The sequence below is a fragment of the Natator depressus genome, chromosome 1, assembly GCF_965152275.1.
Source record: "Natator depressus isolate rNatDep1 chromosome 1, rNatDep2.hap1, whole genome shotgun sequence".
Taxonomy (NCBI): Eukaryota; Metazoa; Chordata; order Testudines; family Cheloniidae; genus Natator; species Natator depressus.
The window spans coordinates 22,582,915-22,601,660 of record NC_134234.1 but is presented as its reverse complement, the minus strand read 5'-3'; the positions used below and the strand labels follow the sequence as shown (position 1 = coordinate 22,601,660).

The window sequence follows — 18,746 nt, the reverse complement described above, 5'->3', positions numbered from 1 at the left end:
AGGGGCCTAACAAAGCTAAGCAAATGGACAAAACGATGGCAGATGAAACTCAATGTTGACAAATGCAAAGTTATTCACATAGAAATAGTGTGAACTACATATGCCTAACTGTTTTCTAAATTAGCTTTGAAACTTGGGGAAAAGATTTGGGTATCATTGTGGACAGCTTAGTGAAGACCTCTTTATGTGCAGCAATGGTCAAAAAAGCCAACAGTATCCGGATACATTAAACAGTGGGATGAGAAATGATGTGGAAAATATTACATCATTGTGTAAGTCAATGGTATTCCCTTAGCTGGACTTATTACTACGTTCAGTTCTGGTCAGTGCTTTGCAAAAAGGATATTGCAGTAATGGAGGGTGGGGAGGGGAGCATACAGAGATGGGGAATAAGAATTAGACATGGAAACACTCATAGTAACGGAGTGAAAAAAAGATTGTTTAGAGATGAAGAGGGGGCATGATAATTAAAGAAAATACTGGAGCATATAGAGAAGAGAGATAGGCACTACTGTTTACCCTTTCTCATAATCAAGCACAAGGGAACATTCAGTGAAACTGAAAGGTGACATATTTAAAACCATAAAAGCAAAATGCATTCTGGCAATGTACAGCTAACCTGTGGAACTCATTGCCATAAGATCACTGTCAAGACTTTAGCAGGATTCAAAGAAGGAGTAGACTTTAGTATGTTAACAAGAATATCCAGAATTCTAATAGTAAAGATTTTTAAGAAGCCCAGGAGTTTTGGAAGAGACATAATCCAACTTCTAATAGTGGGGTTCAGGAAACAACTCTCTTTGTGGGCAAGTTATTCCATAACTGCCTTGTTGCATGATATTTTGTACCTTACCCTGCAACAGTTGGTACTGACCACTACCGGAGACAGGATACTGGGGTAGGTGGACCACTGGTCTGATCTAGTGTGGCATTTCCCATCTTCCTGTGTTGTAAATGACCCAAGCACTTTATCAGCAAAAGTGCACATTACTGTGGGGTAAATATAAGGAGAGAACACACACCACTGGTGAAGAGGAGGGTTTGTGATAAATATAAGCTATACTTGAAAACTAATAAGGATTTAACTGCTTGACAATGTCAGTGTCTGGGAATCCAGAAAAGAGATTTTAGTTACTACTGCTACTAGAACTTGTAGGTCCTTAGCCCTTTCCAGTAAAAAGAGATGTTCTAGAATTCCTGCTTCTACAGGGGAATACTTCATCATAAGCGTTTAGAGCCAGCATTTTAAAAAGTACCTTTAAATTACTAAAAACGTTGTCTGGTCTTGTCTATGCAGAAAAAAGATGCAGATTTAATTAAATTGGCTTAGATACTGATTTAGTTAAATCAGTGCAATCCCCTTTAGTAGTGGACACTTGGTTCAATTTGAGAGAGCCCCTATTGACTAAGCCCTGGTCTACACTACGATTTTAGGTCAAATTTAGCAATGTTAGGTTGATTTAACCCTGCACCTGTCCACACGACTAAGCCATTTTAGTCGACTTAAAGGGCTCTTAAAATCGATTTTTGTACTCCTCCCCGATGAGGGGATTAGCGCTAAAATCAACATCGCTGGGTCGAATTTGGGGTAGTGTGGAAGCAATTTGACGGTATTGGCCACCGGGAGCTATCCCAGAGTGCTCCATTGTGACCGCTCTGGACAGCAGTTTCAACTCAGATGCACTAGCCAGGTACACAGGAAAAGCCCCAGGAGCTTTTAAATTTAATTTCCTGTTTGGCCAGCGTGGTGAGCTCATCAGCACAGGTGACTATGCAATCGCAGAAGAGCTCCAGCATGGACCGAATGGGAGGAACTGGATCTGATTGCTGTATGGGGAGATGAATCCGTGCTATCAAAACTCCGTTCCAAAAGATGTAATGCCTATATATATGCCAAAATCTCCAAGGGCAAATGCAAGGTGTTTACAATGCTCACAACTGCAGCAGTGATCGAAGCGGGCTCCCAGTTGCAGTGCTATGGCATATGCACAGGCAATCCAGGAAAAAGGGCAAGAAATGATTGTCTGCCGTTGCTTTCACGGAGGGAGGGAGTGAATGGTTACTGACGACATGTACCAAAACCACCCGCGGCTACCTTGTCCCTTATCTCAGTTTTTTTAATTAATAAAGAAAGAATGCATGGTTTCAAAACAATAGTTACTTTATTTCGAAGGGGGGAGGGTGGTTGGCTTACAGGGAATTAAAATCAACAGGGGGTAGGTTTGCATCAAGGAGAAACACACAACTGTCACACTGTAGCCTGGTCAGTCATGAAACTGGTTTTCAAAGTCTCTCTGATGCGCAGCGCGTCCTGCTGTGCTCTTCTAATCAGTGTCTGGCTGCTCAGAATCGGACGCCAGGCAGTTTGCCTCAAGCTCTCACCCCGCCATAAACGTCTCCCCCTTACTCTCACGGATATTGTGGAGGACACAGCAAGCAGCAATAACAATGGGAATGTTGGTTGTGCTGGCGTTGACTAACAGCGCCAGCGAGCTTTTAAACGTCCAAAGGCTCATTCTACCACCACTCTGCACTTGCTCAGCCTATAGTTGAACTGCTCCTTACTACTGTCCAGGCTTCATGAGCAATGGGAGCAAGGGGTAGGTTGGGGTAGGTGCGACTGCGCGATGCTGCTGGCTGGGAGAGCAGCCTGAGGCAGAAGCCTCCAGCTCGCAGGAGATCAGGATAGCAGAGTTGCAGCAGAAGCAGTGGAGCGAGCAAAACACTGTTGATGAGGACGGCTAGCAGTCCTACTGCACCATCTGCTGCAGAGTTGCAGCGGAAGCGGTGGAGCCGTTCACCATTGATGCAAAGGCACTCAGGAGCTGGTGCTGTGTGGCCAAGGCAAAAGAGCAAGAGCCCTGGAGCTGTTACATGTGGAATGTATGGCTGCAAGATTTCTTCACCAGTGACAAAGGACAGGAATATGATGCACCTAAAATCTAAAAAGGCCCGCACGTTTGCCAGAGTCACTACCCTTGATAACAGAACAATGATTGCATTGGCTACTTGGATCACAGCAGCCCCCACAGTAGACTTGCCCGCAACAGCAGTGGTGATGGTGAGCTGAGCGAGCTCCCGCTTGCAGTGCTATGGCATCTGCGCAGTTAACCCAGGAAAAAAGCTGTGAAACGATTGTCTGCTGTTGCTTTCACAGAGGGAGGGGCGACTGATGACATGTACCCAAAACTACCCGTGACAATGTTTTTGCCCCATCAGGCATTGGGAGCTCAACCCAGAATTCCAATGGGCAATGGAGACTGAGAACTGTGGAATAGCTACCTACAGTGCACTGCTCCAGAAGTCGATGCTAGCCACGGTACTGTGGATGCGCTCTGCCAACTTACTGTGCTTAGTGGGGATGCACGCAATTGACTGTATAAAATCGCTTCCGAAAAATCGACTTCTATAAAAATCAACCTAATTTTGTAGTGTAGACGTACCCTTAGTTTGTCGGTAAGGTATAAACTTAATCGACATTTTATAAAACACACTTGAAACCAAATAAGTGTCCACTGTGCAAGAGGTCTGCACTGATTCTGATTTATAAACCAGTGTAGTCAAATAGTACAATTTACCATTTAGGCCTTGGCTACATAGAAATTTTAATACTGTGGTCTATTACTAAACCCTATTCTGTTCAACTTGCACTGAAGTTTAGAACAGGGAGAGAGCTCTAATGAAATATAGGCTGCTAGTATTTTGTTCACAGCCACAAATACAGTTGGTCAATGTGTAGATTGTAAAACTAGATGCCACTGCTTTCCCTGTGGTGGCTGTGCCTGGCCATAGGGAATTCCTGAATTCTAACCCCACTGCTGACATTCCTATTGTGACAATGAGCAAGCCTTGTAATCTCTTTGCCTTGATTTCCCTAGCTCTACAATGGGAAGAATACTAGCCTCTCTCTCAGGGGTGGGTGTAAGTAGGCCTAATGTTTGTAAAGTGCTTTGAAGGAGAAAATCTCTATGTAAGTGTGAAGTATTGTGAACTTGGTTGACACTCCACCCAGAAATGTTCCCTTTACCAAGTGTAGGGTAACACTCAGCTTGTTTCCACGTTACACATACCTTCGAACAGGTCTTCAGCTTCCCATGCAACCAAATGTCTGGTTTTAATAATCCATTTCTGTCTAGAATGCCTTTTTTAGATCCCTCCCCCTTTCATTACATTTTCACCTTTCATATTCTGTCATGCTGAGACCTTTTTTCTTTCTTTCCCTCTCTCTGTCGTCTTCTCTACCAGCTGTCTGCAGCATCCAGTCCTTCCAGTCAGAGTCCTCACAGAGCCTCAGGAAAGGATCCCTTTGCAGAGCTCTCTCTCCAGGATTTCTTGTAAAACAACTTAGGTATTGCTCACTATTCTGGGGAGATGGTGGTTTTTATAAAGTGAAAGATCATTTAAAGAGACAGTTCTGTTTCCTTTTTATATTTTCTTGGAAACAGATATAGTTCTGTAGTGGTATTCATTAATACACTAAACAAATTAGTATCGCACTAGGGGCATTGTGGAAGTACCAACTGATTGATGTATTCCTGGTAGGTGCTTTGTTAGACATGACGTATTTTCACTGCATCTACTCTAAGGGCAAAACCAGGAAGAATCAGTTACAAAACACATCACATTTGATGCTTGCCAGGAGCTCCCTAATCTTGCAGAACTTTTTTTTCTTGGAGCTTACAGAGCCAGTTAATTATATATGTTAGACCCACATTATTGTTGAAGGAGTTTTATAGTATATGACTGGAAATCGTGAATAACATGGTTTCTTCTTCAAGTGATAGTCCCTATTGTATTCCACTGAGGGGTTATACGCACGTGCCATGCACTCAGTGTCAGAACTTCTGAAAGTAGTACTGTTCGGCGATCCGCCCATATGCCCTCTGCCAACTCGTGGTCTTGCCTGAGACTATAAAGGATACGGTGTGTCACCAGCATTTCCAGTTCCCTCTCACCACCGCATGGTCCAAGTCAGAGCTTCTGCTCCTGTTGTCTTTGTGATGCACTTTTCAAAACTATCCTTGGTACTCTTAGTAGTTTAGATTTCTTAGTTGTTGTGCATTTACTTTTTGTTTTCTGTTCAATTCTTCCTTTTTTACCAGATTTAGGACTTGGGATGCAGCTTCAGCAATGTTTCCTGTCAAACTTTTCCCTCCCCCCACCTCCAGTACTCGAGCCTGGGTATGGGATTATGCCAAAGATGCCAGCATTCAAAACCTGTGCTTCCTGTCCTTGCTCATTTTCCATCAGCGACAAGCATCAGCACTGTTTGTACTGCTTGGAGGAAGCCCACATTGTGTTGAGGTGCAGTATCTGCCTCTCCTTTCCTGCTTGTACTTGGGGAAAACTGCACTCTCCATCTCAGAAAACACCTTATGGAGTCGGCCATGGGATTGACAGCAGATCCTGGCCAGGGGACGAAGAGTGCCTCCTCTGCCACAGAACCCCCATCAGGCTCTGTAGTACCAGTGCTAAGGACCTCATGCCGGGGCCTAGATGTGAACAAAGGAAGCAAGCACATAAGCATGGCAGTAAGTCTTCCTCCAAATCTAAGAAGGATTCAGCACCATCCATGAGTTCTGGCCATGAAGGATCCATGTCTCACAAGAACAAGAAATGGCCGCCCTGATCACTGGATCCATAAGTACCGATCATAGACCCGGCGACTCTGCCAGCGTCCCGCAAACCATCCATCTCCAGGCACTTGCTCCCAATACTGATTCCTCCAGCAGAATGGATGCCATTGACCCCATGGAGACTCAGAGGCACTCTGGGTCCCCACGAGTTATTCGCACTGAAGGGACTTCCATGTTCACGACCAATCAAATCACAAAGTCGAAGGGTCCCTTCACCTGTTATGCTCCTGCTGACTCCCATTCTGACAGTCCTGATTGCACCACCATTTGGTGAGGTTTCTGACTCCTCTGATTCGGATGATACGGATGTCCAACACAGTCCACCACTCCCATTCCAGTAGCGTGACTAGCGGAAGCTTCCAATGGCAATGCGTTACCCGCAGAGTTTTTGGCATTGTTGTCTCAGGCTACACAACAGTAGGGTCAACCAGGTTGGCCATACTGGTGCTCATGGCCACAATATTCACCCTCCGAACAGTCCCACTCGGTCAGGGAGTACTCCCCCACTTCACCACCACAATACTTATCAAGTAGGCGCTCCAACATAGCTCTGGATGATACACTGATTAGCCTGACTCTAACAGTATTGGTGGATCCGAAGAGGCATCCCTCATCTTCCCCAGATGCAGCTGCCTCTTCGTTCCCCTTCTCCCCTCCAGATGATTATCGCCAGTTCCAAGAATTGCTGCAGAAAATAGCTAACACTCTACAGATTCCCTTAGATGAAGTACAAGACTGTCAACACCACCTGCTTGACATCTTGCACAGTTCGGTACCAGCGGGAGTGCCCTTGCCAATCAACAACGCTGTCCTCCAACCAGTGCACAAAGTATGACACACCTTGGCCATGTGTCCACCCGCCCCAAAGGGGGCTGACAAGAGATACTGTGTCCCCACCAAAGGGTCAGAGTTCCTGTTTTCTCATCCTCCACCAAACTCATTTGTTATCCAGGCAGCCTCGGAACGTTTCAAACAACACCCCCCACTCCACCCCATCCAATACAGCGGGTAAGAGAATGGACCTTATGGGCAGAAAAGTCTTCTCGGCAGACTCCAGTTTCATATTTCAAACTACTTAGCCCTGATGGCCAAATATGATTTCATGAACTATGGGCGATTGGCACAGTTTGCAGAGAAACTACCATCACAGGATCGCAATCAATTCTAGGCAGTGTTGGAGGAAGGCAAGTTACTCACCAGATCCATGCTTCAACAGTGGACTCCACAGACACGGCCTCCTATGTCTTGGCAACAGGGATCATCATGAGGAGGGAATCCTGATTACACTCCTCTGGCTTCCCCAGGGAGGTGCAAAACACTACAGAAGACCTCCCATTTGACTATCGCACCTCTTCAGTCAGAAGACAGACAAGTCCCTACACTCCCTAAAGGACTCTAGAGCCACTCTAAGATCTCTGGGCATCTACACAAAAGCACCCAAGAGGAAATTCTACCACCCGCACCAATCATATAATTACGGGGCTCCACAGCGATACCACCAGTGTACCTATAAGCCTCCTCAAAAGCACCCTCAGGTACACAGCCCTTTCAGCCTACATCGACCATCCAGCCATCAGTGCAGTACACCCAAACATCACATAAACAGTATTTGAGTGTCCTTAGCTGTCAACCACTCCGTACACCAATGCCCATTTCATGTATTCTCTTCGGGGGGGCACCTCAAACTTTTCCTGCCAGCATGGAAAACCATAACAGCGGACAAATGGGTCCTAGATATTATCCAGAGCGACTGTCATAGAATTTACAGCAACACCTCTATCTCACTGCCCTCCTCGATCTGCGTGCATGAAACACACACAATGACCTCCTCCAACTAGAGGTAGACTCCCTATCGCAGAGGAGAGCTGTGGAGCTAATCCCCTACTCCTTTCAAAGAACAGGATTCTACTCAAACTACTTCCTAATCCCCAAAAAGACTGGAGGGTGAAGACCAATATTTGATCTCTGCCTCAAGCGTTCGATTTCCAAACTAAGATTTGTATGGTCACACTTGCCTTTTTCTAAGGAGGGAATGATGGTTGCATCTTATTGATAGATATGCAAGATGCCTCCTTCCATATCAATATACACCCAACCCTCAGAAGGTTCCTGAGGTTCAAGGTGGGGACTTGGCATCTTCAATACAGGGTCCTACTGTTGGGACTTTCCACTGCCCCATGAGTATTCACAAAAGTTTTCTTGGCAATGGCAGCTCATCTCGGACATCAAGGGATCCTTGTTTTCCCCTCTCTAGATGACTGGCTGGTAGCAGCACTGTACAAAGAAGCAGCCCAGGAGTCGACATCCCAACTGCTTCTACTCCTCCCTGGGGGCCAGTGTCAACGACAAAAAATCAACTTTAAACCCTATGCAGTCCCCGGAGTTCATAAGAGCTCTCATAAGATGCGACCTCTGCCTAAGCTTATCTACCAAGGGAAAGATTCCAGACGAGGACAGAATTAATCACTTTGGTATCCTCCACACATGGCAGCCTGTACATACGTCACACCCTTCACTTGTCTGCACCTGCACTGCCTTCAGCCCTGGCTGCGAAGGGTCTGCTCCCCCATGCGTCAATCCACATGCACACTGCTCCACATGCCATCACAAGATTTCTCCTCACTCTGGTGGTGGATGAACCCACTACAAGTCTGATCAGGGATGAGCTTCCTCCCATCCTTGCCCACCATGACAATCATATGACGCATCCATCACAGGCTGGGGCGCCCATATCCGCGATTGCACAACACAAGGCACCTGGATAGCATGAAAGTTCAGGATGCACATAAACCTATTGGAACTCCAGGCAGTATGCAAAGCTTGCCAGGCGTTCCTGCCAACCATCTGAAACCAACATATTCTTGTCATGTCAAGACCACCACCACCACCACAGTCTTCTACATAAACAAACAAGGGGGAACAAGATCCGAGCCCTGTGTGTGGAAGCTATACACCTTTGGGTATGGTGCATCACACACCATATTCTTTTGACAGCAGCCTACCTATCGGGCACCCAGAATGTGATTGCCGATGCTCCCAGCGGAAACTTTGCAACCAACCACAAATGGGAGTTGCATGACTCTGTAATCATGGACATCTTCGACCAGTGAGGGATCTTTTTGCACCCCATAACAATACCAAATGTGCCCAGTATTGTTGGAGGGGAGGAGTTGGAATTCTATCACAGGGGGACACCTAGTCCTCAATTGCTTGGACTAGACGAATTGTGCCTTCCCCCCTTACTGCAAGTGATCCACAAGATCAAACAGCAGAAGGCAACAACCATCTTGACAGTCTCATTCTGGCCTCGCCAATTGTGGCATCTGCTCCTTCTCTGAATATCGGAGCACCCTCCAATCACACTTTGAACATTCCCAGAGCTGCTGACTCAACACAATGGCAGACTCAGACACCCCACTCACACACTCTTCACCTCTTGGCTTGGTTTTTGGATGGACACCTCCACTAGTGCGGGAATGCTCTGTGGCAGTACGAGATGTCCTCTCAAGCAGCAGGAAGGAGTCCACAAGGTGCTTGTATCAAGCCAAGTGGATGTTTCACTTCCTGGGCTACCAAACAGGGCCTTGTCCCTGAAGCAGAGGGCATCCTACTACTCCTGGAATATTTCCTTTATCTGAAGGACTCAGGACTGACTGTCAGTTCCATTAGGAAAAAAGAAAAGGAGTACTTGTGGCACCTTAGAGACTAACAAATTTATTTGAGCATAAGCTTTCGTGAGCTACAGCTCACTTCATCGGATGCACATTTTCCACTGCATGCATCCGATGAAGTGAGCTGTAGCTCACGAAAGCTTATGTTCAAATAAATTTGTTAGTCTCTAAGGTGCCACAAGTACTCCTTTTCTTTTTGCAAATACAGACTAACACAGCTGCTACTCTGAGTTCCATTAGGGTGCATACAGCTGCCATAGGCACCTTCCATCTGCTGGTAGATGGTCATTCAATCTTTACCCGCCCTTTAACTGTGCGGTTCTGGAAGGGTCTCCTGCGAAAATACCATCCTGTTCAACCTTTTGCTCCCAATAGGACCTTAACCTAGTCCTCACCTTGCTGATCACCATCTTCAAACCTATGCTTGCTATCTCTCCTTTCCATGAAAGTCGCCTTCCTCGTCGCCATTTCATCGGCTAGGAGGGTTAGGAAACTGGGGGCCATGATGGTTAATCCTCTTCACCACTTTTCATAAAGACAAGGTCTCTTTACAATTCCACCCCAAGTTCCTTCTGAAGGTGGTTTCCCAATTCCACATCACTCAACCCATACACTTACCTACCTTCTTCCCCAAACCTCATGCCTTGAACAAGGAAAGAAGGCTTCACTTGTTAGATGTTCGAAGGGCATTGACGTTTTATCTTGAGCAAACAAAGCTCTTTCATAAATCTCCCAGGTTTTTTGTTGCCATAGTGGAGAGAATGAAAGGACAAGCCATCTCCACCCAGAGAATTTTCAGGTGGGTCTGAGGGTGCATTATGCGCTTCTATCATGCAATTCCGCCTGAAAGGATTTGAGCCCATTGCATGAGAGTGTAAGCATCAACTACAGCTACACTCCACAATGTGCCTCTCGCAAACATATGCAAGGTGGCCACATGGAGTTCGGTACACACTTTTTTTGACACACTATGCTCTAGTGCATGATTCTGCGACAGACGCTTTATTCGGAGCAGCAATCGTCCATTCCACAGGCTCCTCGCACCATCCTACGACATAAGTACTGCTTGTTAATCACCCTCAGTGGAGTACAATAGGGACCATCACTTGAAGAAAAGGTTATTTATATGTAACTGAATGTTCTTCGAGATGTGTGGTCCCTGTCTGTATTTGAAACCCACCCTCCTTCCCCTCTACTGCAGAGTCAATAGCTCTGCAGTAGAGAAGGAACTAGAGATGCCAGCAGCCCGTCATGCCCTTTATCACCTGGGGCAAGACCACGAGGCTACACAGGGCACATGCGCAGACTGCCGAACAGTACTATCAAAAGCTTTGGCTCCGGGCATATAGCGCATGCACATAACCAGTCAGTGGAATACGGATGGGGACCATGCATCTCAAAGAACATTCAGTTCCAGGTAAGTAACCTCAGGTTGTTTTGGCTGAGGTGTAACTCCAAAAACAGTGATTCACAGAAATTATGCTCAAGCAGTGCAGTTACAAAGCTTGCTGAAACACATGAATACTAATTTTGCTTCTGTCCATTGGAAACACAATATGATTCTCCCTGTTTTGAGCTCTTTCCTTACTAACTGCTGACAGCATGCATACCAAATCTCCTGACTGAAGAATCAGGGACAATTGTGCTCATTGAGCAGAGACTATCTGGCAATTATTTCAGTAGGAAAATTTGTGGATCTGTGTTTTTGCAACAGGCATACAAAATTGTCTTATGAGTATCTACCATCTGTGGCATACAATCTAATTGACCATCCTCACTATGATGAGAGAACTGAACTATTATCTGCTCTGGGGAAATAGATACTACACCAGCTGACTGTTTCTATACAATAAATGGCATTGGAGTTTTCTTTTGCATCAACAGTGACGTTAATGTGTCTGCTTTAAATGTTTTTAAAGATTTATATAATTAAATGTGTGTGCAAATATAAACTACTTTGGAAACATTACCCTTCAGAAGTATTGATTTTAGTGTGCATAACCTACGGAAAACTGAATGCTGTCTTTCTAGAGTAAAAAGAAATAGGAATTGGAGCTTTTCCTTTGATGTCTTAGTGTTAGATTAGTTTCTTACAACGCTTGGGCAGTGACAATTTTGTGATGACTACTTCATTTTTCTGATCTTTTGGATAAACAGTGTAACCAATCCACAGTAACACTACAGAAGAGTGCATACTTGGAAAGAAATCCCAAGGGCTTGTATACATCTTCATTCTTGCTGTAAATTTTTATTTTGACCAGCATCTTTGGAACTTTTATTTCTGATAGTCTGGATATGGAGGACTTTCCATGTCCAACACATTTAAAGGGATCAGAGACCTTTATTTCTAAGTAAGTCTCATTATATTGAGTAAAGAAAAGTTAACTTTGAATGTTTTTTGTCTTTCCAGATACAGTTTATGTAATCATGCCAGATGGAAGAGAAAGGAACAGCTCCAAAAAGACACGTATCAACAGCAAACCCCTACTTCCAGCAAAATCCAAATTGCTGTATTTTAACTCCTCTTCCTTTAAAATGATGCAGGAAAATCATGAAGGCCCACAAAGGAAACTGGGACAACTCTTTAGGAAAGTGTCAATACACGATATAAAGCCAAGAATTCCCCTAATTTAAGATGTTTTTTTCTGGTGACTAACGCGTCAGTACTTTCAACTCCTATTAGTATCCATAATCAGTAACATACTAAGAGAAGCTCTTATTCTGAAATCGTAAGATTTGTATTTGGAAATGCTGTGGGCAATGAAGATGAGTGTCCTTTACCATAACTCAAAACAAGATTTTCTTCGGGGGATCAGATCCTAACTCTTAATTCTGCAGTTATCTTTTCTTCAGTCCTCACAAATGTAGACACAGCAATGAAAATTAACTTTTCTTTTTAAAAAAAATTATATATTCAGTTTGCAGTAGACATTCCTTATATATTGTTTGTATTTATTTATGATTATCAATTTAAGTAACATTAATATTGTATCAAACTCCTTATGAAAATGAGTATGGATGTATACAGTATGTCTGATTTTTATCCACAAGAATGATTTTGATTCAAAATGCTTTTCAGCTGACACATAGAGAGCACTAACTATTTTAAAGGCCTGAATCTTATGAATTCTCAGTCTGTATGGGAATTAGGGAAGTTATAAAATGCATTAATCCTTATAGTCAATTCTGTGCCGAGGGTTTTGCAAGGGAACAGTTAACTGACCAGGAGAAACACTACATTTTTAATTCAGCATTAGTGCGTTGGGAAGGAACTTTATTGCTTTGTGCTTGGCATGTCATCATTTTAGATTTGACATCAGGCCCTTACAGAATGAATGTGAGGAATTGCTTTCACTTTAAGACTTTCCTTTTCTTTAAACACTCTAGGAGGTATTATGTGAAAAAAGCCTTGATTTTCATTTGGCTAGTGCCATGTTTATGATCATGTACCTTTAAAAAAAAAATGGCGGGGGGGAAGTAGGATCTTTACAAATGACGACTAGCAAGAATTTAGTTAATGAAGAATTAAAGCAGCACTGTTGATCGGTGCTTTGCGTAAATACATCGTTAACTTTTGGGTGGAAAGGGGCCTTCAGAAGGATAGTCAATGATATGAAAGCAATTCTGTACATGAATTAAGCATACTTGCTGCATTGTCTCTGCAGATTCTATTTTTGTTTAAAATATTAAAATGTATGTTAGCAAAAATGGGTGGATTTTCAAATAAAATGCAGCTTCCACAGACCTTTTTGTTACAGTATGAAAGTATGAGGTGCTTTTTTCTTTTTGCCTCTTAAAATGGGCAAGAATTACTACTTTCTTTACTTACAATACCAAATCTGTTTAATTACACGCATATTACGTGTTAGGAAGTGCACCAATCTGAATGTCTAGATTTTTATACTGCGCCTCTCCCCATGGTGGTACAGCACCTTCGTTTTATTGAAGTGAGCGAATTCAGACTCTCACCAAGAGCTGGATCTATTACTTGAAATCATTGGTGTCCGGTGTCCCCTAACATTCTCAAAATGCTTAGAGCAGGCAACTTGATGCTTGTAACTGGGAAACAGAAAGAAACATGAACAGGCTTACACCAGTTTCCCTTACACAACTACCTCAAATGTTCCAGCCTTGGGCCATGGCTGACAAGCTAGAAGCATCTTGCTGACTATGGAGACAAAATTCCCATCATGAAAGCAAAGGGCTTACTCGAAGTCTAGGAAGAATGATATAAGCGCCTGTTCATAATGAGGGGAACCTAGTAGGGCTATTTTCAGCTATTCTGAGGTTTGCCCTGATGTTCAAATCTTGACCTTATATTGGCCCACATTGTAAAATGGCTACTACACAAGTAACTTTAGGGACTCTGTCTAAAGAAATGTGTGAGCGGGCTGAGCCAATATTGTTCTGTTAGTATGCAAAATGGACATAGTGCCTGTATTGGTTGGTAAAAGGTTTTGAATCTTCAGTATTCCCTACTAATGCTCTTCTCCCAGGCTGCTACCTTCTACTTCAGAGATTCATTTGAAAAGTCTATAGCCCTTTGTTGGTTGCAAACAACCTTTAAAATGAAGTGTCTGATGTGGTGATGGCCTTGTTTTATAAGTAGGGCCCTACCAAATTCATGGCCATGAAATATGGTCTCCTGCCATGAAATCTGGCTATTGTAGGGGGGTTGCAATATAGCCACCCTTACTTCTGCGCTGCCTTCAGAGCTGGGTGGCTGGAGAGCAGTGATTGCTGGACAGGCACCCAACTCTGAAGGCAGTGCCACCAGCAGCAGTGCAGAAGTGAGGGTGGCATGGTATGTGGGAGAGCAGGGCACCCTGGGCGTCCCCCGTCACACACACACACAGAGCCAGCCCAAACTCCCTTTAACTTCTGAGCACTGGAGAGGAGCAGAGCTGGGGGCTCCTACCCTGTGCCAGGCTAAGGCTGCTAGTCCTGGCCAGGCTGTGGAGGGATGGGACTTCCTTTTCCCTTGCATTGGCTGCTCCCAGGGCCGGGTCAGACCCACCTCTGGTGCTGGCACAGAACGGTGGCAATACTGCGAACACACACTGTAGCTTTGCAACTCCCCCCCTCCCCCATAGTCAGGACCTCCACAGTTACAACACTGCGAAATTTCAGATTTTAAAAATCCCATGACCATGAAATTTACCAAAATGGACTGTTGATTTGGCAGGACCCTATTTATAAGAGTACGCCTTGATTGCAAATAAAAGGTATGTTAATGTGGGTTGGCTAACACGTGCTAGCTGACAGGTTAAAATAGCAGTGAAGACATAACAACTTGCCTTAGGGTTAGCAGCTCCAGTTCAACCCCAGGCTGCCCCTACAGGCTTTAACTCAAGCTGCTTATCTCAGTCCCATGTGGCTGCTCTCCTTCAGGAGTAAGCTGTTCTCATATCCGTGGGCTGTGTTAAGCTGGGAGTTCTAAGGCACCTAAGTGAGTTGCTCAACTCACGTTACTTTTCAATGGAAGTTGAGTACCTCATTCCCATAGGCTGGATTGTTTTATTTGTAAGAGCAGGAACTCCTGCTACGGAGCTGCCGCCTTCTTGCTGTTCTGTACATCTGATTCAGCAAGCCGTGGAGGAGATGATTGTGTTGTTACAGAGGGCTCTGATTCCTCGTAGAAACTGATCAGACTATTTGAAAAAAAGTAAAAGCAGCATGCAAACCCAGGAAAAAAATTTTAAAGAAACAACCTTATGGTATAAATTAGACAATAAAAGGAGTCAGAGTAATGGAGCTTTTCCTTTAAGTTATTTTGGCCAAAGTCATCACAAGAATCTGTCACTGCTGTAAATTTGAGAAATAAATATTGGACATTGCATGTATTTTCTAAAAACTCAAATGTACCGAACACACAAGGTGGGTAATATATCTAAAGATCTTGCTGCTGTGAAAACGCAGTCATTAGGGAACAGAAATCACAGGGATGTATAAAATACTGGTTTAAGTGTGGCAATATTGCATGCAACAGATGGTCGCTGATAGCTTGAAAACTGTCCCCCCGGAAGCACTCTGTGCAGCACAGAATCACTAACTTCTTTCAGAATAGACAAATATTAATCATATCAGATAGCTGCTGCTCCTCCCCCAAGCTGTTAGCAAGGGAAAAGATGTTAAGCCAGCAGACCTGAAGACCTTTTGCTCCAGGTGTCCCCTCCCACCCCCCACGAACCAAATAAGAGAAGTAGAAGCAAGGGCAATGCCAGCCAAGAAGAGCCTGTTCTTCAGAGGTCATTGCTGGGCAGAGGAGGATGGAAGCAGGATGGGGATGGTACCTGGGAGAAATGAGTTAATTACAGCTTGGGAAGCCATGGGGAAACAGCTGAAAGGGGATCTGGAACCCAAAAAATAAAAGAACATGCCATCAATTTTCAAAGAAAACAGTTAATGGCTCTGCAATCGTATCAGCCAACTCCCTCAGCATCCTCGGATGCATTAGATCTGGCCCCATGGACTTGTGCACATCCAGCTTTTCTAAAATATTTAGGTAACTTTCTTTGGAGATAGCTGTGATGTCCGTGGCAATAGCCTACCATGTTCTTATTCAGTATTAAAAAGCACTTTCAAAAGATGAGTGAACACTAGTTCCATTATACAGACTGGGAGGGACAGGGGTTAAGTGACTTGCCCAAATAAGTAGCAGAACTGAGACTCGAAGTGAGATCCCTTGCCTCACTCACTCTCTTGGGCCAATGATGATAAAATCCTTCCACCTCTTGACACTAAGATGAAGAGTCTGGAACTCCACAGCAAACTCTTTCCTGGAGCGAGACAGACCCTACTATAATCTGATACCAAAGACAGTGCGGCTGAAGTATTTTAATAAATACAACTGAGCTTGAGTTATTCTTATGAAGAACTTCTATCCTGCTGATGATGTTATATATCGTGACTTTTCAAACTTCCTTTCACAGCATGGACCCCCCCACACACACACCCATTCATTCACAACTGCCTGCCTTCCCCATTGCAACTACAGCAGTTGCTCATAGGAAATACTAGGTAAGTATTTGTATTTTTAGCAGCTTGCTACATTTTAACCACTGGAAATAAGAGCTGGCACCAGCCTGCTCTCCACGCAGCACCAGCGAATAGTCCATGGACCACCCTGGAAGAGCTGCTGCTGCTGACTATATAAAGCTAGACAATACCACGCGGTCAATATACATTTACTAATATAACACTGTAGAAGGTATAGCTATAGTGCTACAGCATGTACTCTAGACTACCATAGGCTAGAGCCACTGGTCACTCACCAGTTGGTGAGATTCTCTGAAAAGTGACATTATGATGTTCCCCACTGATGGGCTCTCGGTGACTTCCTGTAGATTAAACCTTGAATCCATGTCAGGCTGGGTTCTTTCTGGCTCCAACACCATCCATAAAGAGTCTCCAATCAGCAGTGGGTAAGCAGTTGTGGTGGCCTAGGTCTTGGCCAACAAGTCAGGCACTGAACGGGAGACTTCCAGGGCTAAAAGCATGAGTCTCCACAACTTGAACTAAAGAGCCAGACTTTGTAACAACTCCTACCCTCTGTAGGTGGGGAACACAACACACAGCCCAGTGAGTTACCCGACCATGCTAATAATTCATAAACCAGAATAGAAGGCAGCTTGCTGTCCCAGAGCTGCACTGGCTGTACAGAGCAAACAGGAGTAAGTAGGAGCTAGTTTTACTTGCGAAAGTGAGCAGATATGCTGAGCAAAATGATGCCATTTTTAGTCACCTCAGACTAGAACTGCATTTGTGGGGTGAAGCTACCTTCCATTCTAACCATAGGTCTGGAGCCTCTCTCTGCTTCAGTGACACCATAAGCTCCATACATTTTCATGGAGACACTAGCATAAAGCTGGAATAACAGCGGTGAAGCACATTCCTGAGCCAAACCAACACACCTGCAATTTCCATGTGTGTTTTTTATTTTCTGGAAAGTTTGAAGCTGATTGAACAGAGAGATGAGGCTGCAGTGACTGAGATCTCACTTGTATGTCACCGACAAACTTTTCCTTAGTATCTCTTCATCCTAAGCCCAGGATGGCTTTGCCTAGAAACTCTTCCAAAACTGGGGCCTTTGCCAAGGAATCCTGCTTTCAATTATAGTTCTGGTGGGGACTGTTGGCAGTGTCCATGAATTATAGCTCCAATACAGAGTTTGAACTCTTCATTGTCTTGATGAGGAAAGAGCTGCAGTAAGGAACCACCTGTGGGGCTGGTCGCTTAGAACTAGAGCCACATTGGAGGGCAGAAGTGTTCATGCTGGGCATGAAGGGGCCAAGAAGCGAGAGACACAGACAGACACAGGAGAGTAGACGGAAGGAAAGAAAACCCATCTAGTGTTCCAGAAATTGCTCGCTTAATAACAAGCCCCTCTGTAGCACTCTGTCGTCGTCTCTTACTGTGGTGGCAAAAGCATGAGGCAAGGAGCTGCATGGTGGGATGGCAACTGGTCCACGGACAGGGTGGGAGGATCCCACAGGAGTGGGCTCTTCAGCATTAATTCCTGTCACTGAGTAATTCCTACAGGAGAGGCATTATCAGGCAACCCACATCACAGAGCTGGAATTAAGGTGATAAACAGCACTCACAGGGAATCGTTCAAGAGTTTTTACAAAACTACAAATCCTAGTCTGGGAATTCCACGTTATGGTTAAACAAAAATATGGCATTGCATCATGAGATTCACCCAAACGCCCTTAGTTCTGCCCCACAGCACCAATTATAGAGGAACCAAAAGCAAGTGCCAAGCCTGTCTTCAAACAATGCCCCTCTTCAACACCTCCATGACTCAGAATGCTGAGCCATAAGCTAATCTTGCCCCTGTTGATAGTTTGTGCTACTGTAGCTTTTTAATCAATTTGCTTGTCTTTGCATCACTTTGGAAAACTACTGCTCCTTTTTGTGTTTTTACACCTTCCCATGAAAGTGGCCACATTCAGAACCCCTACTGGGGACAAGTCCCAAAATACATAGGGTTGGCCATATAAAAGTGTTTCTGCAGTGTTACCCAACACAACTATCATATCTGAGACTAAAAACCTTGGAAAAGCCAGACCAAAAATGAAATAAGTGATTGATAGACACTCCTGGGGTGGTGAAGATGAACACTTACATAAACCAGATGTGTAGCCATGTAATCCACAACTGCTTGGCTCAACAGGAAAATTATACAAAGAGGATTCAAGCCTGAGCACTCTGGCTGCAAACCAATTAAGCACATGCTTAAGGGCTTTGCTGGATGGGGGTCAAAATACTTAGCACTTTGCAGGACTGCACTCATAAAGAGGATTTAGTGGATTCAAGATGTTTACACTTCCAGCCTGTTAGCTTTAGTCCTTATCAAAACTGCATTAAAATGTGCCTATTTATTTGACACTCACTGGACTGGGGGAAGGTCAGCAGTGGGAGGAGGGCAGAGTTCAGG

The 18,746-nt window shown here is 44.4% G+C and overlaps 1 protein-coding gene across 6 annotated transcripts in view; it reads left to right on the top strand.

Annotated features, from left to right (window-relative positions):
• Nucleotides 1-13,038, top strand: part of PICALM (phosphatidylinositol binding clathrin assembly protein) — a 107,299-nt gene extending 94,261 nt beyond the window's left edge. For 2 of the 6 annotated variants that reach the window (XM_074956178.1, XM_074956187.1), the window contains 2 exons: nt 4,246-4,348; nt 11,718-13,037. In XM_074956178.1, coding sequence (XP_074812279.1) covers nt 4,246-4,338 — 93 coding nt within the window. In that variant the 3' untranslated portion in view covers nt 4,339-4,348; nt 11,718-13,037. Of the gene's footprint in view, nt 1-4,245; nt 4,349-11,717 lie in introns of all 6 variants that reach the window. The other 4 variants (XM_074956159.1, XM_074956196.1, XM_074956149.1 and 1 more) reach the window with 3 other exon arrangements.
• The last annotated feature ends 5,708 nt before the right edge of the window (nt 13,039-18,746 follow it).